Genomic DNA, 27,957 nt, shown 5'->3' on the forward strand with positions numbered 1-27,957 from the left:
CTAACAATTCGTTAATTCCATCCACGTGTGGTCTCGACATCATTGACGGTCTTAGATTCATATGACATGGACAGTCAATAGCCGTCCGATTTCATTTATGCATTAGGTAATATTAACTTCCGTTCGAGTTTTTAGGGAAATTTATTAAACTCCCTATTTTTCGCTTGTTTCCATTTGCTCTTAACTCTCATTTCCTTTCATCTGTTACTTACAGAGGAAGAGAGACTACGAAGAAGAAGAAGAAGAAGAAGAAGAAGAAGAAGCCAGCAACGACTAAATTTCATCCTTGCTTTCACATTTACGGAGTAAGAAATTCTTGATCCTCCTCAGCCTTTTCTTTATTCCACACAGATTTCCTTTCTTCAAATGCTTCTTCCTTGAAATCTCCTGAATCTATCATACATAACTCATCCATTTCATAGTAAAATGAAAGAGAGAGAGAGAGAGAGAGAGAGAGAGATAGACAGAGGATTTATAGCCTTTTTGTCTGGTTTTTCTTTGGTTCAGTCCTTTATTTTCATTTTGTTTGTAATCGATCTATTTGAGATATCGAACATATAAAAAATTCTGTATTTTGATCAAATTTTGAAAGGATCGCAACATATAATGCAAATTTTATCGCTCGTCTTTTTTCCTTTTTGTGAATTTTAACCACTAATGGCTGTGGGAACCAAACCTTAAACATTCTGGTTTGATCTCTTCTTTTCGCTTTTGATTCTAGAATGATGAAATGTTCAAATACTTTTATGCTCTGTTGATGTCAGAAGTTTTCGTTTCTTTGCTTTATTTTTGTTTTCCCTTTCACCTTCTGCATTATAAGTGGCTACTAATATCTGTTTCTCCTCGATTCCTCTATTTTCAGAGCAGAGGATGTCGGATCCTGTTGAAGATGCTGGTTCTGAATCTCTGATGGATAATATTACTCAGAAGATTCACAAGCACGATGATTCTTCTTCTTCTTCTTCGGATTCGGAAAGTGAAAAATACTTGCCAACAAGAAAGAATTGCTTGTTCGGCAGGCAAAAACCTGTTCATGCTGTCCTCGGTGGTGGAAAGTGTAAATATCTCTTAACTCTCTCATCCTATATTACCTTATAATCGTGTCTTGTTCAATTCTTCTCCTTTTTCTTTGGCTTCCAATTTTGGTGTTTGCTTTGTTTTGCGAGTACAGATCTTGTCAAGAGTCTAGACTGCTATATTATCCTCTTTATGTAATTTGCAATAGATCTGTCTATTGCAAATTAGAAATTACATTCGGTAGCAGTAGAGAGCACAAGTATTGTCTATTGATTGATTGCAGTAAGTCTATTTTCTTTGAGATGAAACTATGAATCAAGCCCAATGTGGCCATTGTTCTTGACTATTTTGACCGTAATTGAAAAAAATCGTATCTCTACTCTGGTTAACGCAAACATCAAGAAACACGAAAAAAACAAAACAAAACAAAGATGACACAAAGATTTAACGTGGTTCACACACGAATATGATGTGCTGCATCCACAGGCGAAGTTGAAGATGATTTATAATGAAGATCTCTCAGGAACACCAAAAGTATGTGACCATATGGTATCTCAAGTCTCTACCTTTTGGAATAGTGGTCTTCCCACATGGTGGGCCATTGGGGAGGGTCATAATGTTCGCAACCTTACTATCCGATTCGAATTCGTTTATAATTCTGCTATCCGAATATCCGCCGAATATGGTGACGCAATATCAAATTCGAATTTGACTTGTTAACCGGATTCCGGATATTATCCAGTTCAATTCGTTTAGCAAACAGATACCAAATATCCGAATATTTTTATCCGATGACCGTTCGATTGTCTACTTATTGTTTTCTATTTATTGAGCTTTATTTCTTCTTAGAAATGGCTTCATTACACTCAGTTTTCCAAACTGGTTTGAAATCCTGTATCACATAACACATAAAATGCAAGGAATCACCCAAAATCAACCTTGCATTTGTCATCTTCTTTTGTAAAGCAAAGTCCAGCCCAAACCTACACTAATAGAAAAATAAACATATCAAACCGGACACTTTCGTATTACTTAATTAACTTTTCCAACGAAACCACCATGAATATAGCCAAGCTATATTCGTCAATCTTGACGTTTGCTATCCAATTTAATTAACTTTTGTCCATTATTGCCTAAACAGCAGCAATGGTTGGCTCTTCCATCCCTCAAATACCTCTGCTTCAAATCCCATAGGATGAGAAACATTCAATCAATCCAAACTGAAACCACAGAATCTTCCATGGAATCATTCCTTTAACTAGATCTATATGGAAAAGTTATAGCTTTACTTCACTATAATCTTTACGAGAAGTAAAGGGATTCGTGGAAGTCATGTCGAAAACTTTAGAAAGCTTTAAATGGATGGATTATATGCCAAGGGAGAGAGAACAAAGGCCTTGAAGTAAAATATTTTCTGGAAAATCATATATTCTGTATTTCTTTACCATTTTTTCCTCTATTATTGTGCATAAGAAGTAACAACACAAATTCTCCCTTGGTGTTCAAAGGACATACAAGTAGGGTTGTAAACGGATCGGATTCGGCTCGGATAGTGCTATATCCGCATTCACATCCGATTAGCTATCGGATGAATTCGGATAGTGCTAAACGGATACGGACACAGATACGGATCGGATATTTTATCTGTTTACATGTAAATATAGGTTTTCGGATAGCTATAACCTATCCGTATCCGCATCTGTTTAGTTTTCGAACGGATTCGGATAGTGCTAAACGGATACGGACACGGATACGAAAACGGATTTTGACTATTCATTTACACCCCTATATACAAGTAAGAACAAAACGATGCATATGAAACAGCAGAGAAAGAGACTTACCTTGGATAGTTGCTACTGGTGATTGCTCATGTGATGCAGAACGACATGCATGAAGGAACGAAGATGTGCGAAGGGTAAACTCAAGTTAGAGGTGGTAGGATTTGGAAAACCTAACTTTAAAGAGAGAGAGAGAGAGAGAGAGAGAGAGATTGTAGTCACAGTGAGTGGAAGGCAAAGAGACAACGTTGAGCTTTAGGGTTGATACTTGAGAATCTTGAGAGTTTAGTCTTGAGAATTGAGAGTTGAGACTTAGAGAATAGAGACCAAGATTTCAATTTTCAAGGAGGCTTTTGGCTTTCCTAATCCCTTTTTTTGTTATGTGTTTTTACTATTTGTTTTGTTTTTTTAATATGTTTTTCTAATAGATAATTAGATATATGATTATATCTATCTTATTCAAATAGTATTATAGTAATCTTGACCCAAAAAAAAATAAAAAATAGTATTATAGTAACATATATAAAATAATCATATTATCTAACTTACTAGCTAATAAATTATAAATATAAAAAAAAAATTCCAAGAAGGCAACTAAATCGAATAGATAGATATGGATATTTTATTTCAGATATTTTAATACCGTCAGATAGCTAAACGAATCGGATTATAATTGATCAGAAACATGGATTACCATATTCGTATTCGATTAGCTTTCGAACGGATTTGGATAGTTTTCAGATAGTGAATTTTCGAATACGAATCCTCATAAACAGATACGAATGCGGATTAAATATGAATTTTTGAATATCCGTTTACATCCCTAGCTGGGACATCATTTCATGGTGCCCTGTGAGAAGGCTTAGGGGACACACTACCAAGCAGGGATCTTTTTCCCTTTATTTAATTTAGGATACTGCCACATAATTTCATCATTATCTTGTTTTAGTTTTAGATTTATTTAATGCAATGTAGGCCCAAGGCTACCTACGATATTGGAATAAAAATATAAAATAGAGTTAATTTGTTTTTGAAAAGTGAATTGTGTGATCTCTTAGACTCTTACCCCATGGTCTCCTCTTTATCTCCCTTATTCTCCTTTTCTTCCATCGACCTGCCCACCACTAGTAGATCCCCCGTCTGATCAGCATCATATAGACAAATAAATATAATGTCCAAAAACTAAGGGTTTAAATTGTTCCGGAACTGGATATTCGGTTCGATTCCAAGGAGAGTTGGTCTGATCTGGAACCGGACTGAGTCCCGCCTAGGTTCTGAAAGCAGAACATATCCCGTACCTGTTTGGTTTTGGTTCCTATTCATGTCAGGGTAAAGCTATGTACATTATAACCCTCCTCAAATCCCGCAATGGCGGGAGCTTTGTGCACTGGGTACGGCCATTTTGTTATAGTATAATACTATAATATTATTACTATACAAGATATATTAGTATATATAATATACTAAAATAACTTGGTACCCAAATTCGGTTCCTATGTTGGAACCAAATCCGAACCAAACTGTAACGAACCTAGATCTGGGAAGGAAAGAAATTAAGTTGCAGAAGGAGAAGGGGAAGGGAAAAATACCACTTCAAGGGTGGTGACCTCCTAGAACAGAGATAAGAGAAGAGATTTTGATTAATTCTTGGATACCTCTACATGACCTTCATTCCTCTATTTATAACAACCATTTATCCTCTAATTACCCAACTACCCCTAGCAGACTAACCCAATACAAATTACCCTCTACCTCTACATGATTAACCCAACACAATAATCCATCTATCTATGACTATCTATGATCATAACATTGCCAACCCGTTCAGAGAACCTTGTCCTCAAGGTTTAGCTGCATACAATTGGTGCACTGCAAGCATGCTTCCCTAACACCAAACAAACCATAGCCAAGAAGAGCCGCCCAAAAAAGCTGGATCAATACTGAAAAATCGCGCCATCTTCAACCAATCTATGAGCATGCATGAGTCCGGACCCAACTCAGCCCTCTGCCATCGGCTTAACTGATTCAAGGCTGGTTTAAAACACCAGCAATAACAAACACGTGGCAAGGGTAATATGGCCACACGGTCCTTCTTCTTTCTTTTATTTTTATATTCCCTATTACTTTCCTCTCTCTTTCTTTTCTGTCTCTTACAACTTTGGAAAAAACATCATTTCACTTGAAGAGTGGAGCAAAGAAAGTGGTTATATCAGCTCCATCAGCTGATGCGCCTATGTTCGTTGTGGGAGTAAATGAGAAGACATACAATCCTTGCATGAACATTGTTTCTAATGCAAGCTGTACTGCCAACTGTCTTGCTCCTCTTGCCAAGGTTGTCCATGAGGAGTTTGGTATCGTTGAAGCGTTCATGACAACTGTGCATGCAACTACAGGTTTCTCTCTCTCTCTCTCCAAATAGCACCCAATCCCATCACAAGAGAAGAACCAGATGGTCAGCACCAAATTTTGGAAGATAATAAAATACCAACACCACACCTGGAACACAACTATCGCTTGCGGAGAAGGGCTGAGAAGTGGATTAAGACCCTGAAATTATGGTGATCTTGATCGAGTTGCAAACACCGCTGGGGAAGAGAAATAAACTTGAGGATACCAATCGCCTGAATTTCACTAATGAATGCGAAGAAAAACTCAGTTTGCTTAAGAATAAAAGCAAAACGAAGGAAGGAGGAAACGATAGGCCTCTGAATCTGAAGATTCCGGCAAGGGAGACGGCGATCTCAGGGAGCCTAGTAAACTCTGCTCGCAAGCTTTGGTTCCTCCGTGATTTTTATTTCCCCTTCTTCGGTCCCAACTCCCAAGTCTCCCAACTACTGTACAGCTGAGCCAATTGAAGGAATTCCAAGGTTTCGTTGCTCCAAGTTGCAGCGGTCTGGTTTCGCGGATCCTAGGTGCAATGGACTTGTTGAGCTACAGAGAAAACTCTCGCAGCAAGGGAACCGGTATTCCTGCTCCGGCAGAAGCTCGAATGAGGTGGTGGCTCCGGTGGCGGCCGAAGTTGCTGGTTCTTGAGGTCTCGGTCGCCAGGATCCCACGATCTACGCACAAGAGCAAGATCTCGCTAGCTTCCAAGATCTTGATTGCTAAGGCTCCCTGACTGAACAGGGAAGGGGGGAAAAACAGAGGTGATGGAACACCAACTCGTCCCTGTTGTTCCGCGATCGAGCACCAGTGTGGTAGCTGCGCTCTGTCGTCGACAAACGCATGCCACCTTCGCCATCGCCCTGACTTCCATTTTTCCTCGATCGAACACCATACTGGCCCTAATCGGTGGATTGGGGTCTTGACCGTCGGAATCCCATGACCCCAAAATCAGAAAAGGGATCCAGATCTTTTCTCTCCCTTTCGTGCCGTGATTTTGGTCGATAAACAGAAACGGGTATGAATACTTGCCTGGATCAAAGGGTCGCAGAGCCTGCTCGATGCCAATGGTGCGAATTGCCATATCTGCCAAGAAATCCAGGGGAAGCCTGAAGGATTGTGATGCCGCACAGAATACGATGGAGGGTTGTGATGGAGCTCGGCATGACGGTAATGAACAACCTTCAGAGAGCTGCGATGCAACGATCGAATGCTGGTCGATTGGTTCTTGCGTCAGTTGTTTCGTCGCCGGCTGAATCTGGTCGACTCGACCGATAAGAGGGTGGACAGTATTCACGATGCCGGAAGCCGGATCCGATGCCACGAGCGCTGAAACCAGTGGAGTTTGATTCAAGGCAGCCGGAACCAAAGCCGTGGAGTCGGCATGTGCATCGTCGTGTTCCCTGGGAATCGACACACCTTCCCCTTCCACTGTGTCAAGATAGTAGATCCGCTCGAGCTCGGTGGCGATTGCAGTCTCAAGAAAATTGAGGAGCGGCGAGGTCGGATCGTGTTGTTCCCAGTAAAGAAAAGAACGGACCAAACTGTTGTAATGAGAGAACAGACCCATGGGGATTAAGGGAATGAAAGAGGAAGGGCAAAGAAATGGTAATGGAATGGTAGGGGGAGGTTCAATGAAAGCACCAATGTAACGAACCTAAATCTGGGAAGGAAAGAAATTAAGTTGCAGAAGGAGAAGGGGAAGGGAAAAATACCACTTCGAGGGTGGTGACCTCCTAGAGCATAAATAAGAGAAGGAATTTTGATTAATTCTTGGATACCTCTACATGACCTTCATTCCTCCATTTATAACAACCATTTATCCTCTAATTACCCAATTGCCCCTAGCAGACTAACCCAATACAAATTACCCATCTACCTCTACATGATTAACCCAACACAATAATCCATCTATCTATGACTATCTATGATCATTATGACCCTCGTCAAATCCCGCAATGGGGGGAGCTTTGTGCATTGGGTACGACCATTTTGTTATAGTATAATACTATAATATTATTACTATACAAGATATATTAGTATATATAATATACTAAAATAACTTGGTACCCAAATTCGGTTCCTATGTTGGAACCAAATCCGAACCAAACCAAGCTCGGTTCTTGCATCCCAGTACAGAATGGTGACCAAATTTCATTCGGTTCGGTTCTGGTTCTAATTGGACATTGTGGCCCCCAAGTAACAAATAATGCAAATTGAATGAGTAGTAGTAGTTTTGTATATATTCAAAATAGTTTTGGAGAGGGTTCTCTCCAAGGTTCAAAATCCAGGTATCGGATTCGGGATCGGTCATGGCCAATACCGATCCAAATCGATAAAAAATGATCAAAATCCAGATTTTACTGGATCGGTCAAAATATTAATAAAATACTAAAAATTATTATGGATCGGTTAAAAATTCAAAAAAAAACAGTCAAAATCCCCAAAATATCAGTAAAAAAAACCCCCAAAAAATGGCAAGTACAAGATTGGATCGGCTTATTCAATTGAGTTGTTCAATGTAGGGACCAATCCAGTAAAATCTGGCTGGATCAGTCTAATCTCAGGATCTGGCCGATACCGATCCAATCTGACAGATATTGACCGATCCAATCCGAGATTACGAACCATGGTTCTCTGAGCAAGCGGGATTGGGAGCACACCAATGGGTTGCGGCAAAACGGTACCGATAAAATTTAGAGAAAATGGTGAATCTGGAATTTTAAACAAGCATGAGAAACAACAGAACAGACTTTGAAGAGGGGCTTTTGTTCAAATAATAAGAATTTGGCCATGTTTACAAAGAAGAAGAATTGATATTCTTCTGGCTTAACCAACGCCTCCATCGATTGAGAGAAGTAGGCTCATGCAACCTCCAATCGATCTCAAAATTTAGGAAAAATATCTCTCACAAACTTCTCGAGTACACCCAACGATGGGCTCAATAATCAACAAACACAATCCAGCAAACGACCTGAAATCTGGTAGGGCATTAAGAACAGAATCGGTTGCAAAGACAGGATCAATACTCACAACTGGAAAGGTCTTAAAGATCCAAACCGTAGGGGTTAGGTCGTCCCATGGAGTTTGTTCACCACAAAAAATTTTAGGGTGAAAGGAAGAGGCACAAGGAAGATCGATCTCTAACTATTTGGCTATAGGTATCACCAAGAAATAGATTACACTAGAAAAGATTTTAAGGATTGAAACTATTGTAATATGGGTACAAGAGTAGAATTGTCTTTAGGGTTTCTCTATTGTTGCCCTAGGGGCATTATTATACTCGTACCTCATCATTCTATTCTATATAAAGATGGCTAGTGTCTCATAGACACAATTCACAATTCCCCAAAAGTCTTCACAGTATCAGAGCAAGGATCCACTCCCTAATGCCACAGTGGATTTGCAAAAAAACTAGCGTCGCCACCACAGCTCACCTCTCTCCTCTCGCCGTCCACCACCACTGCTCCCCCTAGCACCATCATTCACTCTCTTGGCCCTCACTCTGGTCAACCACCACCATTGTCCGCCACTTCTTCCTCTCACCTTTCTCTCCTTCCACCTCTCTCTCAGTTCTCTTTCCTATCAGGCCGCCACCATTATTTTGCCCTTAGTGGGAAGGGATTCCTGTCGAGGGCTTAATGTAGTTATAGATAGGATAAAGCCCTACTAGAAGCCAATAACAAGGAACTAAGGGGCTGTTGGTTCTGCAGTTTTAGTAGGATAGAATTGCAATTTTAGGTCAAATCTAGGGCTTAGGTAAGGATAATGGAAGGGGGGCTTAGGGGGTATGGCTAGGCAGGTTTATAGGACTCTAATAATGTAGGTATTATAGAGTTTTAAGTGTTTTGAAAATTCTATAAAACTGGGCAATAAGTCAGGATCGACTATGGGTTTTGGGGAAATTAATGAAGGATGAGGGGATTAGGGTTTTGATGGACAAATAGGGCTGAGCAGCAAGATCTAGGGTTTAATGAAGTTAGGGTTTATGGGATTCAAACAAAAAATAAAGGGGATCGATTGGGGGAAAGGATTAGAGGGTTAGAAGAAGAAATTGAGTGTCAAACTTACTAGAGATTCCACTAGCAGCAGCTTGAACAGATGTGAAGGATACAACCACCTTCGAATTGAAAAAGATCCTCCCAGTCGTCACGGCGTAAGGAGTCAACCGGATTCCACTAGTCCCTTTCCACCTTGATAGAACCACAAGGATGCACACTCACAAGGAGCAACACTCAACAGAGCAGAGCAACAACAATGGCAGCAAACAAAAGCTTTTCGTTAATCAAATTCATGTTCAAGGCTTTGCCCCCTTACAACCTTATATAAAAGACTTAAAAACAGGCTTCTACTTTAAACAGGAAAGGCCTAACCCAATCCTTAATCTATTAGGTAACTTAAACTGACTAGGAAACTAAAATACTAAAAGAAATAGACTCAAAACCTGGCTGAATTTATAGAATCCTAATCCAGCCCAACTTACATCACATGACCACTTAAGTTGGCACATGATCACTTAAGTGATCACATGACCACTAATTACATAAAAATCAAAACTAAGGAATTAAAACAGCTAATCCTGTATGCAACCTAATTACCCATATTTTAGGTCCATAAAAGTGGCCTCTAACATAGAAAACCCATGAGATCAAAGGCCCAATATACATATAACCCAACCCTAGACTTATTTCTAAAGAAATAAGCCCATTTCAGTGATGAATCTGCATCAACTCTCCCCAACTTGAAAAAATTCATTCTCGAATTTTGCAGTGATGAGGGGGAAACAACATATGAGTAGTAGGAACATTAAGGATGAAGTCTTCAAGGTGTGGAGCTTTCTCTTCGAAGAACCATGGTGGCATAACAAACTCTATGTGTTCGATCTCTGAATCACCCGTGAATGCCCTATCCATAGAGTCTTCAGTGTTAATAACCTTCTTAGACACCAACTCCACCTCTTTATCTTCTATTGTAGCAGCCTTATCTACATTGGTTTCTTTGACATAGACCACTTCAGTAGGATCTTGTACATGTTGATTTTCCATCTTTGAAGCTATAGGAGTGGTTTCTTTCTTTTCATCACAATTCATTGTCACTTCAGATTTATTTTCAACTTCCTTTGGCAATGAACATATGTATTATCTATACCTGTCTGTGTCTTCTCTGTAACCTCTGAGTCTATCCCTGTGATCTCTAGCAGGGGTGACTATTTGTCCTCCCAATCGTTGCAACCTGTCTAAGATGGCTTCATTTGCAGCCCTTTGTTCAGCAGCAAATTTCTAGAACAATTCCAACATAGCAGCCATAGCATCTACTGATGGATTTACTACTTGCTTACCATACTGATCTATGGCTCTGATACCAAATAATATAGTTACAGATAGGGTAAAGCCCTACTAGAAGCCAATTAAACCAGGACCAATAACAAGGAACTAAGGGACTGTTGGTTCTACAGTTTCAGTAGGACAAAATTGTAGTTTTAGGTCAAATCTAGGGCTTAGGTTTAGGATAATGGAAGGGGGGCTTAGGGGGTATGGCTAGGCAAGTTTATAGGACTAATAATGTAGGTATTATAGAGTTTTAAGTGTTTTGAAAATTCTATAAAACTGGACAGTAAGTCAGGATCGACTATGGGTTTTGGGGGGAAATTAATGAAGGATGAGGGGATTAGGGTTTTGATGGACAAATATGGCTGAGCAGCAAGATCTAGGGTTTAATGGAGTTAGGGTTTATGGGATTCAAACAAAAAATAAAGGGGATTGATTGGAGGAAAGGATTAGAGGGTTAGAAGAAGAAATTGGGTGCCAAACTTACTAGAGATTCCACTGGCAGCAGCTTGAATAGATATGAAAGATAAAACCACCTTCAAATTGAAGAAGATCCTCCCAGCCGTCACGGCGTAAGGAGTCAACCGGATTCCACCAATCCCTTTCCACCTTGATAGAACCACAAAGATGCACACTCACAAGGAGCAACACTCAACAGAGTAGGGCAACAGCAATGGCCGCAAACAAAAGCTTTTCATTAATCAAATTCGTGTTCAAGGCTTTGCCCCCTTACAATCTTATATAAAATACTCAAAAATAGACTTCTACTCTAAAAAGGAAAGGCCTAACCCAGTTTTTAACCTATTAGGTAACTTAAACTGACTAAGAAACTAAAATACTAAAAGAAATAGACTCAAAACCTGGCTGAACTTATAGAATCCTAATCCAGCCCAACTTACATCACATGACCACTTAGACAAGTCACATGATCACTTACGTGATACATGACCACTAATTACATAAAAATCAAAACTACGGAATTAAAACAACTAATTCCGTATGCAACCTAATTACCCATATTTTAGGTCCATAAAAGTGGCCTATTACCTAAAAAACCCATGGGATCAAAGGCCCAACATACATATAACCCAACCCTAGACTTATTTCTAAAGAAATAAGCCCATTTCGATGATGAATCTGCATCTACTTGCGTATTTAGTGCTCTTCGGCCTAGATCTGGATGGCCCAAGAGTCTTGGTTCGTTTATATGAGATTATTGTGAAGACCACTTGTTGCTACATGTTCTAGAGAGATCTCTTTTCTCTACTTATGATATTTTCTAGAATCAGCAGTCATGTTTGACTTAACCACTGCATCAACTAGAACAGATGGAGTGAGTCATGGGACTCATCTAACTACGGTTTGTCAGGGTATCTTACAGGTGAAACTGAGAAACCTACTATTGCTATTCCATCTCAAAGGAAATGGAGTTCATACAACTTCCTGGTAATGTCTTTTCTTCTCAATGCTATGCACCCCAATATTGTAAGGGGCTATTTGTTGATGGATACTGCTGCCAAGATTTGGAAAGCAACCAAAGATACTATTTCTAGGTGGGGAATGATGCTCAAGTTTATGAGTTGAGGAAGAAAATTCATGAAACCAAGCAGAAGGAGATGATACTATTACTCAAAGTTGCGTGGGATATGACAGGAATTATATTTTTATGAGGACTCCCAGGATTAGTGCTCCACAGATGCCCCGAATTTCAAGAAAAGGGAAGACAAGCTCAAAATGTATTTTTTGGCTGGTTTAAATGTGGAGTTTGATCAAATTCGAGATCATGCTCTCAGTTGTGATCCCTTTCCATCCTTGGTTCAGATGGAAGATAGTCGTTGTGCTGCAATGTTGCAGCCCATATCTCAGGAGAGATATCAACTCTCTATACAGGTTTTGGTTCTTAACTAAGAGGAGGTTCTACCCGTTCTGGTGATCATCCCACTATTGATAGAAAACCGGTAATTCTCGTGGCCGTGGTCGCTCTACTCCTGCTCAATTGTTATTAGAAAAAAAGGTACCTAATAGTAATTATGAAGTGGTCTTCTCTCTCCAAATCACGAATCTCATCCTTCTTCGAGGGTGTGAACTCTCTAGATTCAAACCCCTTTAAGGAAGGGAAGGTTTTTAGGCAATATTTCCTCACCCACAACCCTAATGAATGCAAACAACAATCACACATGACGAATAGTTATAGTATGAAAGAAGACTGCTGAATCTAGCTTTGGTGGAAGATAGTGACGGGTCTGTTTGCAGAGTTCAACCTTACAACATGGGTGATATTAGGGTTTAAGGTTCTAGAGATCAAGTTGCCTAAAGGTGTTAGAAATATATTGTAATATGCAGTAATATAAGACTTATCTGTTTATATGGCAATTTGTACATCTTTGAAATATCCTTGTAGAAGTTGAAATAGAAACTGTCAGCATCAAAATACATCCTCTCGTATCACCAAAATAAAAGGTTGTAGAGTTGAGTAGTATTGGATACTTTCCTTAAGGTTTTTAAACGCCCCAATTTGTGCAATTCGGGTTGACCATGCGCTTATTATACCTCCAAGATAAAACAACTCTCTAATCACATACGGAGCACCCTGAAATGTGATTACATAGGGAATCTAAAGGTTATAATACTCACTAACTCATTAACACAAACACACCAATGATAGAGAGGAAAACAAATAATTTAAGATTTCTTCAAACAGTGTGTTAGATTAAATGAGCATTACCTCCTCTCTTTATATAGGAGAGGAAGAGACACCACTAAGGAATGTCGGCAAAAGATATGCCACACCAACGATAGAGAGGAAAACAAATAATTTAAGATTTCTTCAAATAGTGCGTTAGAATAAATGAGCATTACCTCCCTCTTTTCCTACAAGGCTTGTTTGTTAGCCATTCAAATAAGTGTTCCAATTGGCACACCTATTGGTTATTAGATATCTATTAGGAAAGGACTCAACCCTCTAACACATATTTTATAAAACAAAAGAATATTTTGAATTTTGATATTTAAAATCATTTAAAATTCAAACAATCCCCCACATATTCAAAGTAGCGATAAAACAAAACACTGAACTAGTGAGCATATTAAACATAATAGGACACATCGTTGAAGGTGTCTTCAAGACTTGAATCTACACTAGGTCTGATGAACTACGCTACAGAGTATGGGTGAAGTCAGACTTCTTGAACCTTACCTCATCTGCGTAGCCAACTAGCTCATCATCCATATCCTATCAGTTGACGTCTGAGATCTCCCGTTCATGACAATGGACATTTTCTAATGGTCTTGTCCCCTATCTTGGTCTCATGAATGTTTTAAAGAGTTTGCATTTAAAAGTCTTCTCGGTAGGCTACCTCACCATCTATAGTCAGTCATGTCAGCCAGTGTGCACCGCAGCTAACACACCCCCAAATATTATTTTGTTTTATAAAATATGTGTTAAGAGGGTTGAGTCCTTTTCAAATAAACAATTAAATAGCCAATGAGTGTGCCTATTGGAAGACTTGTTTGAATAGCTAACAAACAAGCCTTGTGAGAAAAAACATGATTTGGGGCATATCTTTTCGAGACATCCCTTAGTGGTGTGTCTCTTCCTCTCCTATATAAAGAGAAGCGGTTTTGCTCATTTAATTTAACACACTGTTTGAAGAAATCTTAAATTATTTGTTTTCCTCTCTATTGTAGTATGTTTGTGTTAATGAGTTAGTGGGTATTATAACCTTCGAATTTCGCTATGTAATCACATTTCGGGGTGCTCCGTATGTGATTAGAGAATTGTTTTATCTTGGAGGTATAAGCGCATGGTCAACCCAAATTGCACAAATTGGGGCGTTTGAAAACCTTAAGGAAAATATCCAATACAACTCAACTCTACAACCTTCTATTTTGGTGATACAAGGGAATGTATTTTGATGCTGACAATCCCTATTTCAACTTCTACAAGGATATTTCGGAGACATACAAACTGCCATATAAACTGATAAGTCTTACACTACTTACTGCCTGTTACGTTATATTTCTAACAAAAGGTGAGCAACCACACACGAAATATCATGCACAACTGATTAGGGATGAAGGAATCAAAGGAATTTCTTCCAAAGAAGCAGTTGTCGCCCAACAGGAGTTGTCAGTATGAACTAGTATATCTCAACAGAAAATCAAGGGATTCGGTAGAAGAACAAAAATAGATAAAGAAACAAGAAGAAAATTGATGGAAGCAAATCTTACCGGAGAGGGGAGGAATCCAACCATAGAGAGAAAGAAAAGAAAAAAGAAGAGCAGCACATGCACAACAGCTCACCAACGTGAGTAAACATCCACATCCATTCAATTTTCCAATCACCAAATCTACTTTGTTCAGTGGTTACAAGAATATAAATATAAGCAAAGACTCCTATTCTCCTATGTAACTGAATTTAGAAACTAAAGTAAACAAGAATACAAAATAACAATTTCTTATGCATACCCAACTTCCCTAAGATAAAAAGATTGCAATTTTTTTTTAATAGAAATCCCAAGCCCTACTATCATGTAACCACATCATGGCTCCAACCAGTCATAGTAACAGCCAAAAAAAAATCAATATTTTTCATTCCAATCTGCTGTGTATCAATGGATTACATCACACATATAACTACCTAGTCCTCATCAGTATATGAAAACAGAATTTGACACTAAATTGGACTCAGTCTCCTATTACTGATCAATGACTCTGCGAGCATATAAAATTACAAAATAAACCAAATGAAAGGTAAATTCCTAAATAGACCATAACTCAGGTTTATACCTGGTTCTTCGTGGCCAGTGTTTCCAGACTGGGTTATGTTGGTACAGCCATGGAAGTGTAACTGCATCAAGATAGCTGGAATTAATTGGTTCACATTTAGCTGGCGAGTGGTGTATTTTGATGGTTATGACAACTTTATTTTTATACATTCAGTGTTGTTCACCTTGTTTGTGGAGCAAATCCAGATGTTTGAACCGTTTGGCCATCCCTTTATCTGGAACGGAGCTGTTTTAAGCAATCACAGTAGTACAAACGTAGCATTCACTTCAACAGGTTTTTACCTGTCAAATTCATGGGTTGATATTGTTAGAATAGTGTTATTCCGTTTCTTGCATTCACTGTTTATCACCTTGTCTTGGGGAGTGAGTTGGCTGTCTACCTTTCAAGTAAAAATTTTGTTCATGTCCTGTTGCTAAATTTAACATTATTGAATATGGTCTTTGTTCTGCTTGATGGGAATTAATCGTTTGTTCGTTGTTCAGCTGCTGATATTATACTTTGGAGAAACAAGCAGAAATCAGCCTGCATAGTTGCTGGTGTAACAGTCATTTGGCTTCTCTTTGAGCGGATGGACTATCACTTGCTTACTTTTGTTTGCCATTCTCTTATCCTAGCACTTGCAACATCGTTCATCTGGTCCAATTTCTCTCCATCTGTTAATAAGTTAGTTTCATTCCCTTGGTTCTTTTCATTTGGTTAATGGTTTTATTGTATATTTCCCTTTGTTCTTTACCTTATATCAGCTACAGTGTTATTTGTTTCTATTTGGCTTTAGAATAGCATTCTGAGTAAGGTTAAAACAATTATGAAAGTGTGGCACTCAGTTGTGATTTTTCTTCTACTTAGTTTAGTTGTAACCCAAGATTGATGTTTCTTCCCTTCTTTTTTGAATAGATATTTTATAAAGGGGGAGCGCAGGGGCCACATGCGTGCGCTGGCAACTGGGGGGGATTTCCACATTTCATGGGGGTGTGGCGGTCATTTCGCCCCCACTGTGTGTGGGCGTGGCTTGCCCCCCACCCCCATCCCCACACCTACCCAACAGAGAACATTTTCCCTTTTATAAACTCTAAATAGGGCCCACCCCCACCCATCCAACAGAGAACATTTTCCCTTTTATAAACTCTAAATAGGGATTTTCTAGTTAATTGTCTTTTTCTACATATTCATTTGATATCTCTCAACTGTCTAAAATATTGCTTATTTTGTTTCCATGGGTGTGTACTTAGCTGATTAATGGAAAATTTGCACTTCTTTTTGGCTTTGTACATCTTCAAAAGTTCCCATTCTAAATTGCATCTGGATGACCAAAATTCCATCAACATCGTGTTTTTAAGTTTCTACCTTTGTGGGTCCTTCTATGTCAGTTGATCCTTCTGATTCCAAACTTTCAACATGGAATACATGAAACCCAATAACAGCAAGTTCAACGAATTAAAGTTTGGTAGATATAATTAAATAACTTTTATAAGCACTTCTCAGAGTTGATAGACAGAATTTGAAAGCCAGAGGGCCCAGTACTGCACAACCAAGTCTCGGAGAAGAAGAGGAAGAAGCCAATTTCATACAGCAAACAAAAATTCCATTACGAACACCAATACAAGTTCTCTGAGATTTTGGTTCTCTTTCAAGCACAAATAGTTATGAAAGAAATTTATTACATTACCATAAAAAACTACAATTGAAAGAGGCTAAAAAAAGAAGAAAATACCAGCTTTCTTCGCTGGGAAAATCTGTAGGATTTATACCCCAGGCCTGGGATAGAATCCCATCTTAACATCTAACACTCTCAATAACTAACCACTGACCATCTTACCTATAGTAAGGGGGGGAGGGGAGGAGAGGGGAGAAGAAAGAAGATGAAAGAAGGAAAGAAAAGGCATATAGTGTCATAACCATCATTTTTAAGCCCTAGCCAAATCCTAATTTGACATCCATGAACAAACACAATCAGGCCCTTACTTTAATATTGCCAGTGATGGTTGTTCTAATGAGGACAGCCATTCGTACCACCCACTCATGGTAATGCAGCTGAGTTGAAGGGTCTGGCTTTGGTGGTAGGAAACTAAGTAAGATTGAAGGGTCAAACTTGGAAATTCTTTTTTGATTTTGAGTCCATCAAGTATGTATTAGGATAGGAAAGCTGAGTAGTCCTTATCCACTTCATTAAAAATATATTCTTTAAGTGACTCTTTTTTTTATTGAACTTAAGGACTGCTTATTTTTGGTAATAGCTAATAAGCTATACGCAGCACAAATAAGCAATGCTAAACCCTGCCTTAGTAAAACGGCTATATCAGTAATTTTTTTTCATTTTTAATATTTATTATATCCTATCAAACTAGCTAATTAATATGATTCTATTTATGGTTGATGCTTTTTAGGTTTCAAAAATGAAGTTGTCACCATTGCAAATTTTATCCAAATATGGGACAGAAGTTGTCCTGGTTTGGCATGTGGCAAAGCAGAACTATTACAATTACACAAATGACTTAACCTAAACAGAACTTCCTAATTAAATGGGTCAATAAGTTGAAGGAACATGATCCAAACATGGAATTTTGTTGAATTGGTTGCTTTCAGGTTAGCACAACACAACTTTGTCTATGAAATAATAAATTGTGGGGTTGATAAACAGGTTTAATGGATTCGATGTAAAATTATACCCATTTGTTCAGTGTCCCTTTCATGTTAATCCAAATTAACCCAAATCCAGAGGTACCTAAACCAGACATGGAATTAGCGGATCTATTTGTGTCCGTTGGCGGGTTGTGGAGTATTGCCACCCCTACATGAACACTTGTTGTTAGTTACTGGGCCATCTCAAGAAAAATTAAATAATTAATTTGTGTCACTTTCTGAATGTATATTAATACTATTGCTTTTTCTTTTCTTTTCTTTTTTTAAATTTGGAGTCAGGCCACCACCTAAGCTCCCTGAGGTTATAATACCAGAAGATATTTTCGTGAGTATTGCACTATCATTGAGGCATGAATGCAATCAAGCCTTTGCAACCTTGAGAGAAGTAGCTTCAGGGCAAGACTTGAAGAAATTCCTCATGGTACTGTTTATACTTCTATCTTGTTGGAACTGTTTATTTCTTCTCTCTTCTTATATCAACTAAGGCCAAAAGCAATGTGCAGGTGATTGCATTGTTGTGGATTCTCTCTGTTGTTGGCAGTTGGTTCAATTTCTTAACGCTTTTCTACATAGGTGAGTTTTGTTCCAAGTTGCTTTTTTTTTAATTAAGAAAATCCTATACAAACTCTCCTTTATGTTGCAGATGTTAAGCACATTATCCTCAAAGAACATGAACATACAATGATCTAAATTTCAAGAGTAGACAAGGTAAACTAAAATTTAAAAACCAACAGAGCAAAATCAAGAAGCCAAATCATCTCCTTTATTTAAGCTCCTTGAAAGCCTCAGACCCAGACAAATAAATGAAAAAGTAAACAGTCCAATAAGCAATATAAGTAGTGATCATCAAAATTGTTCTATCCATCCTTTTGAAATGGTTGAGACAACAACCGATTAAGAAGCAATGATCCTATATGGTTAGGTCTCCCCTTATCTTAAACCTTTTCTATTCTGTTCCGTGAACTCTGTTGAATTTATCGTAAGGAAGAAATAGGAGTTGCCACTTATAGGCTTCATAACCTACACCCTTTCCTACTAGTTCCCTCCCCCACTGCCATCTATGTTCCAGTGAGGTTTGATGCTCCCCTCCCCTAATGTTTCGTGTCTCTTAATTTTTTCCTAAAAGTCTATGGTAGTGGAACCCTCCATTCTTCTATGCTGCTACGGTGGCAACTAATCAGGCTAAAGTTAGATACCACCTAGATAAAACTTGTATCATTAACTTTGGTTTGACTTTGCATTGCATTTTATACAAAAATTTCTTATTGACCGGCAACACCAAAAAATTTCATTAATTGGAGAAAGGAAGGATTTACGAGATATAAACTTGTTTCTACCACTTGCTGTGCAACATATACACAGAGCAAACAAAGAAGATAGAAACACATTTTTGAACAGAAAACAGACTTCCAGTCCATTCCTGTCTTCAAACACCCTTCTATTGTTTTCCTTCCAAATGGTCCAACAAATGGCATACTCCAAATTAATTTGGCCTTTGGAGATGAAACAACATCCAGGCATTTTGTAGAAAGGAATTTCAGCCATTTTGTTAAAAAGGCCTTATTTATCAAACTTGAACGACTAACTCCCAGGCCTCCCAACCTTCTAGCCTATACACAAACTCCCACTTTACCAAATTAAAGTGACACCTATTTTGCTTGTCTTTCACTCCATCCTGTATGAAATTTCTAACAATCTTCTCCATTTATTATTATTATTTTTTTTGATACCTCAGAGGGGCAAGCAGAATTGACCTAGGATAAGCCGGGATACTATCAAGAGTACTCCTTGTAAGATAGCCTTTCTCCATCCTTTCCAATGTAGAATTCCACATTGCTGAAGATCTTTCTGTTGATGGAGTAACTTGGGGAATGATATTTGAGAATACTGACATGATGAGATCCTTCTAAGATTTCATTAACATTGCCCAATATGACCCAAGAGAACGATCAGATTTTTTGTTGAGAATTGGATTGTTGGAAGAATTCCCAAAGAGGGTTGATGGGCTTCTAGAAGCCTAGAGGATTAGGTTTAGAACTGAGTTTAAAATCAGAACCACAGTAGAGAAGACCAGATTCAAGAGAAATTAAATATCAGACGTTCAGCAACTCAGATTGAAGGGATACCTTGGTCAAAGGTCTGAATTATAGAGGAGAATAACTCCTCAAAAGATGAGTTTGATCTATAGTTATAAAGATAACAAAATTCCAGAATTGAATTCTGATAGCAGATATTAATGGACTCAAAGCCGCATTCAAAACTGCATCAAAACACCAACAGATTTCAGCAATAATATAAGGATACTAAAAAGAAAATAGAAAACAACGGCAAGATCAGATTTTGAAAACCGTGGGTATGTTCAGATTACTATTCGATTACCAAATCTTAAATCAGATTTGAAATGGTGAACAATATGAAGAAGAATGGAAGAGAAGCAGAATGATATGAACAAACCTCTCACCTGGAATTTGATTGAAATCCCACCAATCCTACCTTAGCATCTCACAAAGGGTTGCATTGTTAATACTATTCTGAATCCCGCAGAATAGTGTAAATGCCAAAGAGCCTTCCGCTTCTTGCCTCTATCATATAGAATTGAGAATAAAGCCTAAACTCTAATTAGGAATTTTAACAAACCTGGAAAACCAGAACTCCTCCAACCGTGGGTTATTTGGAGAGTCCATCTTGAAATAAAACTCCTCAGATATGAGGAACTTGAAGAAAAGAACACCAGAACTCCTCCAACCATGGGAACTTAAAGAAAAGATAAAGACTTATGTGTGCATATATCAAGATGAATCCTGATTTAGTTTCTTTTTCTTACTATACTCTGGGTTGCAGTGTTTGTGTTGCTGCATGCAGTGCCAGTGCTGTATGAGAAGCATGAGGATCAGGTGGATACTTTTGCTGAGAAAGCAGTGGTGGAAATCTACAAGCAATATGCAGTATTGGACGCGAAGGTGCTCCAGAAGCTTCCAAAGTGCCCCTTTAACAGCAATAATAACAAGCAGCACTGACGATTGAGTCACAAAGCTACAACAGCCTCAGCACAGCTAATCCTGTCATTGCGGTTTTCTGCCTCCATATTTGGCTTCCTTGAGAGTATATTGCCATAGTTACTATATACTGCAGTCTTTTAGCCAAAGGCTGTCGGCAGTGATCATAGCCCCCCCCCCCCCCTTTTCTTTTCTTTTTCCCCCCTCTTTAAGCCCCAGGCTGTTCTCTTGGTTTCTTTTTAGTAAAGTGGAAAACTTTCCTGCTTTTGGACATGTTGTGAGAGGCCTGTTTATCAAAACCTTGTGAGAAGGTTAAAATGTGAATCCTGCGGGAGGCTTGGTATTAGAAGGGCATGAAAATTGTACTTTTAGGCATATAATGCTGGGTTTTTTTTTAATAGTTTATAGTATCTCTGTCATGTTCCCCCTCCTCCTATTAATTGTAGATGAAAAGGGAGCATAAACCCTTGAGAAATGAAATTGAAGAACCCCATAGGCATGGTGTGCTTCATGAACAAAAGATCCCCTATGAAAGGGGACTGGACTTCAACAAAATAGGACATCGGCTCTTGAATATACATTAAAAAATGACAGCAGAATCTCAAACATTAGACTGAGAAGAATAGCTGATGAATATACATTAAAATGACAGCAGAATCTCAAACATTAGACTGAGAAGAATAGCTGATTATATTAGTAGAATCACGTAATCAATAATCACCAAGATCTTTCTCACCCTACTACAGAAGAACAACAATGTTGTGTAGAACCAGCCAAGAGGATACTTTGGAAGTTTTCAACAATATATCCCCTTACCTTTCGCACCATTATCACTGCGAACCAGCATCCAGATATAAAAGAGCAAAAGAAACAGTAATTTTTGTAACCAGCCTCTCATAGCATCATGCATATTATATCACCAGATATCTAATGCCATCATCCAATTAGCTGAAATATGTAACTAGACTAAGCTACCATAAAAAAGAATGATCAAACTAGATTTTTAATTTAAAATAAAAAACAATCGAACTAGCTTCTTACACATAATTAATCAATCAGAAAAGCCAAAAATTAATTGCATATTCTTCGAGGTTTCTATTGCTCATACGAATACAAAATAAATAAGCATTCTGAGAAATAATAATCTGTGTGGAAGACAAAAGAACATAGCTTGATCTCTCTCATCATACACAATAATACATTATTATCTCACAAAATCACCAGCAGGTGAGTGGTGACAGAGAAATATAATCAGTCAATTGGGAAGTCATGAACTCAAATTCATAACTTAGTCTTGTATCTGCACTCCGAATCGTTCACGGATCGATTACTTAGATTCACAGTGACATTGCAAGAGGTATAAGACACCAAATGATGTTTAAACAGATTTAGAATGTTTACCCTCCCAGAAATTATTGTATAAGTAGAGAAAGCCAACGTACCGGAGATCACATCAGAGTAGAAGTTGGAATCGTACAGTAGCCGATCAGCCAATACCGTAACGGTGGTGTTCATCTCAGCTGTTCCTTCAGGTGATATATTGCCTGGAGGGATCGCAGCTTCCCCTACCACTTCACCTCTGTAGTACAGAAGTGCGGAACTGTTGCCGTACTTGAAACCGGCTCTATTAGGGTTCTTAACTGAAATATCCAAATTAAGTGTGAGATTCAAATCTACTCTCAATGCAGGACCTAGTGATACTTTGAGACCCTTCACGTTGATCGAATTAATTGCAGTCACTGGATGTTTGGGTTTGAAGACGGTGGACACTAGAATCACAACAAGAACAACAACCAAAAGAAGAAATCCGAAGATCCAAGCCAGGCAAAGCCAAGACTTTCTTCTGCTCCTCCGATTAGAAGTAGACTGCTTCGTCTTTTCATCCTTCGGAGCCATCGTCAAGTCCATTGAAACAAATATATCAGAAAGTCTTGGACAGTTGAGACAAAATAAGAAGTGCAAAGAAAGAGTAACACACAAAAAAAATCCTTTCCGTGGGAAGTAACTCTCAGACGTGAACTGAGAGAAAAGAGTTTCCCATAAAAAAAGGGGGAGAGAGATAGAAACGATCACCAACTACTTGCTTGTTGCCGACAGTTGACACTCCACCTTTCACGCGACATGTGATGGGCTCCGAAGAAATAGGCAAGACTTTCCAGCCTCGGCTCCATGGCTTAAGGACAGGTATCTGGATCTGGATCCGGATGCGGATCCGAATCGGATATGCCGATCATGATCCGACCCGGTTAATTCCGATCTGGATCGGATTGGGGTTGTACTTGATCAATTTGATCAGATCGGGATTGATCTTGGCCAATTCTGGATTCAGATCAGACTGGGATCAGAATCAGTCTAGATCGACCATTTTATGAATCAGTTTGTAAATTTATTTAAAAACAATTCTCACTTTTTAAATTCTTCCTTCACCCTCTTGTTGAAACACCTCCCCCGTGGTTGGTTTCTTTGCAACACCTTCCGTTTCGGATTTTTATCGTCTCCTGTACTGACACCCTTCTGTTCATCCAGTTACTTGGACGAATGCTTGACATGTGGAAAATACTCATCTGACAATTTGGTTTGAAAAGCACTTTTGAGAGATTCATTAATTGCTAATCTTTTTCCTCTTTTCTCTTTGTCAGTTTGAAACAGTGTTGACTCCATTTCCCCCCAAAAAACAAGCGTGTAACCTTTTGCTATGGATAATCTGTGTCCTCTCTCCTCTCGTTTTTTTCACTATTCTATCTCTCTCTTTCCTCAAAGATGAAAAAGAACTTTACTCTGGCTATCTTCAATCTCAGACAAGCATCCGAGGGAACCTCTACGATTTCTTTGTCGATCTTGACTTCTGCTACCTCCGATTTCTCTGCGAACCCGAACCATCCCGAAGGTGGCAACCTCTTGTGAAGGTGAGATCTCAGACCTCGGTTTTGTTTAAGAAATATTGTTTACTTCCATACCCAAATATGACCTTTTCATGTGGTCAATGCGAGTCATGTGAGTCGAATCCCATGTGAGTCTCCTGCATCAAACTTCATAAGAAAACTTAAAAAATGTTGTTGTAATGGTGAAATACCCTTTTTATCAAATGGTTAAAGGGAGTACAAGTCCATCATTGGATGAAATACCCTTTCATAACCTTGGTGTTGTATACAACATATTGATCTTCTTTCAATAGCCTTATGATGTTACTGTTATTGTACTTAAGTAATGTGATTCCTGAATGTGTTATTGGACTCGAAGCAATCCTTATCTTTGGGTTAAACAAAATGGGACTTGCATTTCATTAAAAAACTGAGTGGTGAATCATTTTGAGGATAATGACCATCAATAGTTGTTCATAAAGATTGTTATAAGCTATTGTGTTTTCAGATTCTTGTAATCCAATCACAACAAAAGAGTACTGTTTACAATCCTTTCAGTTCTTTGTTGCGATATTAGAGTTAGATCCTAAAATGATGAATGAGAGTTACTATTTCCCATAAATTAATTGGCCTTAAAATATGGACTTGCAACCATAAAGAGTCTACCTTGATCTGTTGGCTAAAGATCAAGCACAGCAAGGGCACTTCAAAAGTGCATGTGTGCCTCTCTTTTTTATTCTTTTTTTCATGTCTTCTTGTATTTATTATATGCAAAGCTCTTGCATAATCGGATTATGGAAGTATGGATATATGGAAAGATTGTTAAGGATGATTCTTGTTATGTAACAATTGATGAATCTTAATATGTGAATTTTTTGTCTATCCCATAATATTGAGAATCAACATTGCTGTTTTTGTATATTTTGCTACTCTTCAGGTGGGTTATGGATAATCCAAAAGATTCACCGGATAAGCCTTATGTGGGAATGCAGTTTGGTAATGAGCAAGATGCATTTAAGTTCTATAATAGCTACGGAGGAAGAGTGGATTTTAGTGTCAGAAGAGAATATGCATATAAGAACAGGAAAAATAATACAAAGATAACTTCAATGAGATTTCTTTATAGTAAACAAGGTATTCGGAAAAAAAGACAACCGTGTTAATGATGCGAGTAATACTCGATCGGAGACGAGAACTGATTGTCCTGCTCGCTTTGGAGTTTATGTTTTGAAAAATGGAAAATTTGAATGCCATGATTTTGTGGAGGAGCATAATTGCGAGCTTCATGCAGCAATTACCACCCACATGATGCGGTTACAAAGGACCATTTCAGACATACAGGCTATTGAAATTGTTATGGACGATGATTCTGGAATTAGACCTAAGGACACATTTGAGTTCATGGGTAAACAGGTTGGTGGGAGACAGAGCCTTGAGTATACCCAAGTCAATCATTACAATTATCTCTATACTAAACGTCAACATGACTTAGATTATGGTGAAGCAGGGACTTTGTTACTATATTTTGGGAAATAAATCAGGCTCAATCCCTCTTTTACCTACAGCTTACAGTTGGATACAGATGAACAGATAACTAATATTTATTGGGCCGATACGAAAATGGTAATAGATTATGCAACTTTTGGTGATGTTGTGACGTTTGATACAACATTTTGTACAAATAAGGAGAATAGGCTTGTTGGCATTTTTTTTTGGATTTAACCATCATAGAGGAGTCGTTATATTTAGGGTAGCACTTTTATATAATGAGACGGTTGAATCATTCAAATGGTTGTTTGAGATTTTCTTAGAAAGTCATGGACAAAAGAAGCTAACAAAATTTTTTATAGATCAAGATGCTGCAATGGCAAAGGCAATTTCAGAGGTGTTTCTTGAAACATGTCATGGTCTATGTACTTGGCATTTGATGTAGAATGGGATTAAATATCTAAGAAACTTAATGAAGGACGAGTCAAACTTCCTATCAGATCTAAAAAAATGCATATTTCAATATGATGAGGAAGAACAACTTGAGACTGGGTACAACTAAGGTTTGACTATCAGGTAGAAAATGATTCATGGTTGGATTGTATTTATCTACTTAAACATAAGTGAGCCAAATGTTATATGAAGAATACATTTACAGGAGGTATGTGGAGTACACAGCTAAGTGAAGCAGATTTGAAGGATTATACAAAGTGTACTCTAGCTATTGTACAATTTTTTAAGCATTTTGAGCAGGTAGTGAATGATAAGCACGCTAGTGAATTGAAGGCTGAGTTTGATTCAAGAAATAAACTCCCAAGGAATGCATTTAAATATACACCTGTTATGGTACAGGTAGCAAAAGTGTACACTCCTTTGATATTCGAATTATTTCATGGTGAATATGAATTGCTTGGTTTGTGCCACATAAAAGAGAAGGATGAAAGTACTACCCTCCATAAGAATGTTGTCGGCGTTATAAAGGCAGCTGAGGTGGGATATATAGTTGAGTGTAATTCATTTGAGTCTATAGTTAAATGTAGCTGCCAGAAATTTGAGTCATTTGACATCCTATGTCATCATGCTTTGAAGATTATGAAAATTTTAGATATCAAGTTTATTCCTTAAGCATATATTTTGAATAGATGGACGCATGGGGCAAGAAGAATGATAGTAGAAGATATCAGTGGAAAGGAAGTTGAGGAGAATGTTAATTTGGATTCTACATAGCATTATAGAATTCTTTGTCCTAAACTAGTAAAGATTGCTTCACAAGCATCCAATTCAGCTGAGGGATTTGCATTGGTGAACAATGTTGCAAGTGATTTATGTAAACTATTAGACAATCTATCTCAAAATACAACAATTAATGAAGATTCAACAGAGCAGATAGATCTAAATATTGCAAAAGGGCTTAAGAAGAAAGAGAGGAAAAAGAAGCCGGGCTCCAACCCAAGTAAACGAATGAAAAGTTGCACAGAAATAGGGGGGGGAAAAAAAGGAAAGGCAACTAGTACCTCTCAATTTCCACCAACACTATGCCATTTGACTGGGTTGGTTGGATCTCAGGTAAAGTCTACTCATTTTTTGCTTTAATAATGTTAAATTCTGTGATTTAGTTTTGTGATTAATTGTACTCCTTTTATGCATTTGCACAGAGGTCTGGTGATTATTCTATGGACTGTGTATATTCCTCCTAGGTATTGCTTTGGTAATTTATCTCCATACTAATTCTAGTATAATTCATTGCCAATTTTTGGTTTTTCTTTAATTACTTCATGTGTAGGTGAATGTTGATCTATTTGTCTCCCAATCTTCCCTACCTTCTGAAAGGGGTGCTTCGTTGGTGGACTTATTTTCTGATGCAAATGTTTATCTAACATAAGATTGGTAGATTTTCTATTACATCTGTACCCGAACCCTGACCCGAACTCCGAATGTAGGTCCGGAACCCGATGGATCCTGGGTCTTACCCACTAGCAACCTGTGGTGCACTGACCCGATGCTTATTTTTAAAGGGGAATCTCCGGTGATGTTATACCTACTGGTCCGGAGGCAACTACCAGACTTGTGTTGCTGTTCCATACACCAGTTGATGGACAACCTAAGGTACAGGCCCCTGCTTAATTAAAACAGGTTTAAATTTATTTTAAATGCTTAAACAACTGGTTGATGGCCACAAACTATACAAGGACAATGCCCTAGGCATGGCTCAGGCCTTAGTGGGACCCAAATGCAAAAACAACAGGGATTTACCTATTGGTCTATCGCTACTGGTCAATTGGATCAACCGGTTGGATCGACCAGTACTGTTGTACTGCACAGAATCCATCTCAGATGTGTGGGACCCAATGTCTCGCACCCCGGATCACCTCCCCGTACTTAGAATGCCCCGTGGAAATATTATCCTGACAATGTGATCATGTGGGGCCCACTTTATAGCCTGTGTGCTATTAGGATGTGTTTCTAAAATGGGTTTTAGTCTATATGGTCCCTTGCCAAATAGGCCTTAAGGCAAGCCTGTATATATAAGCCAACACAAATAGAAACCCCTCCTATTCCTTTCGTTGGAGAGAAGGAGGAAACGCTTTGGACCCTCTCTGAGCTTGGATTTAGCAAGGTAACCCCAGGCCCTGTGACATTTCTTTGTTTCCTAACTATCTCCATGGCTGTAACCATAGT

General features: G+C 38.4%; 2 protein-coding genes across 3 annotated transcripts; one reads left to right on the forward strand and one right to left on the reverse strand.

The window, feature by feature from the left end:
* Positions 1-234: 234 nt before the first annotated feature.
* Positions 235-21,284, forward strand: LOC122653807 (reticulon-like protein B5). Of its 2 annotated transcripts, none has more exons than XM_043847749.1 (6): positions 235-310; positions 861-1,057; positions 15,776-15,956; positions 18,213-18,354; positions 18,437-18,506; positions 20,775-21,284. In XM_043847749.1, the coding sequence occupies exons 2-6, from the start codon at positions 871-873 to the stop codon at positions 20,948-20,950; spliced, it is 756 nt and encodes a 251-aa protein (XP_043703684.1). In that variant the 5' UTR covers positions 235-310; positions 861-870; the 3' UTR covers positions 20,951-21,284. The 2 variants fall into 2 exon arrangements, with proteins under 2 accessions (XP_043703684.1, XP_043703683.1); XM_043847748.1 differs by having other exon boundaries at positions 268-305; positions 863-1,057; positions 20,775-21,283.
* A 911-nt stretch (positions 21,285-22,195) lies between these two features.
* Positions 22,196-22,840, reverse strand: LOC122656288. Its single transcript, XM_043850774.1, has one exon. It carries the CDS (start codon positions 22,835-22,837, stop codon positions 22,211-22,213), a length of 627 nt encoding a protein of 208 aa, XP_043706709.1. The 5' UTR covers positions 22,838-22,840; the 3' UTR covers positions 22,196-22,210.
* Positions 22,841-27,957: the final 5,117 nt, after the last annotated feature.

The sequence above is a fragment of the Telopea speciosissima genome, chromosome 3 (assembly GCF_018873765.1).
Source record: "Telopea speciosissima isolate NSW1024214 ecotype Mountain lineage chromosome 3, Tspe_v1, whole genome shotgun sequence".
Classification (NCBI taxonomy): domain Eukaryota; kingdom Viridiplantae; phylum Streptophyta; class Magnoliopsida; order Proteales; family Proteaceae; genus Telopea; species Telopea speciosissima.

Excerpts from the sequence above, each read along its gene's own strand:
- LOC122653807 (XM_043847749.1), top strand. The coding sequence starts at position 871 with ATGTCGGATCCTGTTGAAGATGCTGGTTCTGAATCTCTGATGGATAAT. Across the intron at positions 1,058-15,775 it reads TGTCCTCGGTGGTGGAAAGT|CTGCTGATATTATACTTTGG; the intron begins GTAAATATCTCT and ends TTCGTTGTTCAG. Across the intron at positions 18,355-18,436 it reads ACTTGAAGAAATTCCTCATG|GTGATTGCATTGTTGTGGAT; the intron begins GTACTGTTTATA and ends AGCAATGTGCAG.
- LOC122656288 (XM_043850774.1), bottom strand. The coding sequence starts at position 22,837 with ATGGACTTGACGATGGCTCCGAAGGATGAAAAGACGAAGCAGTCTACT.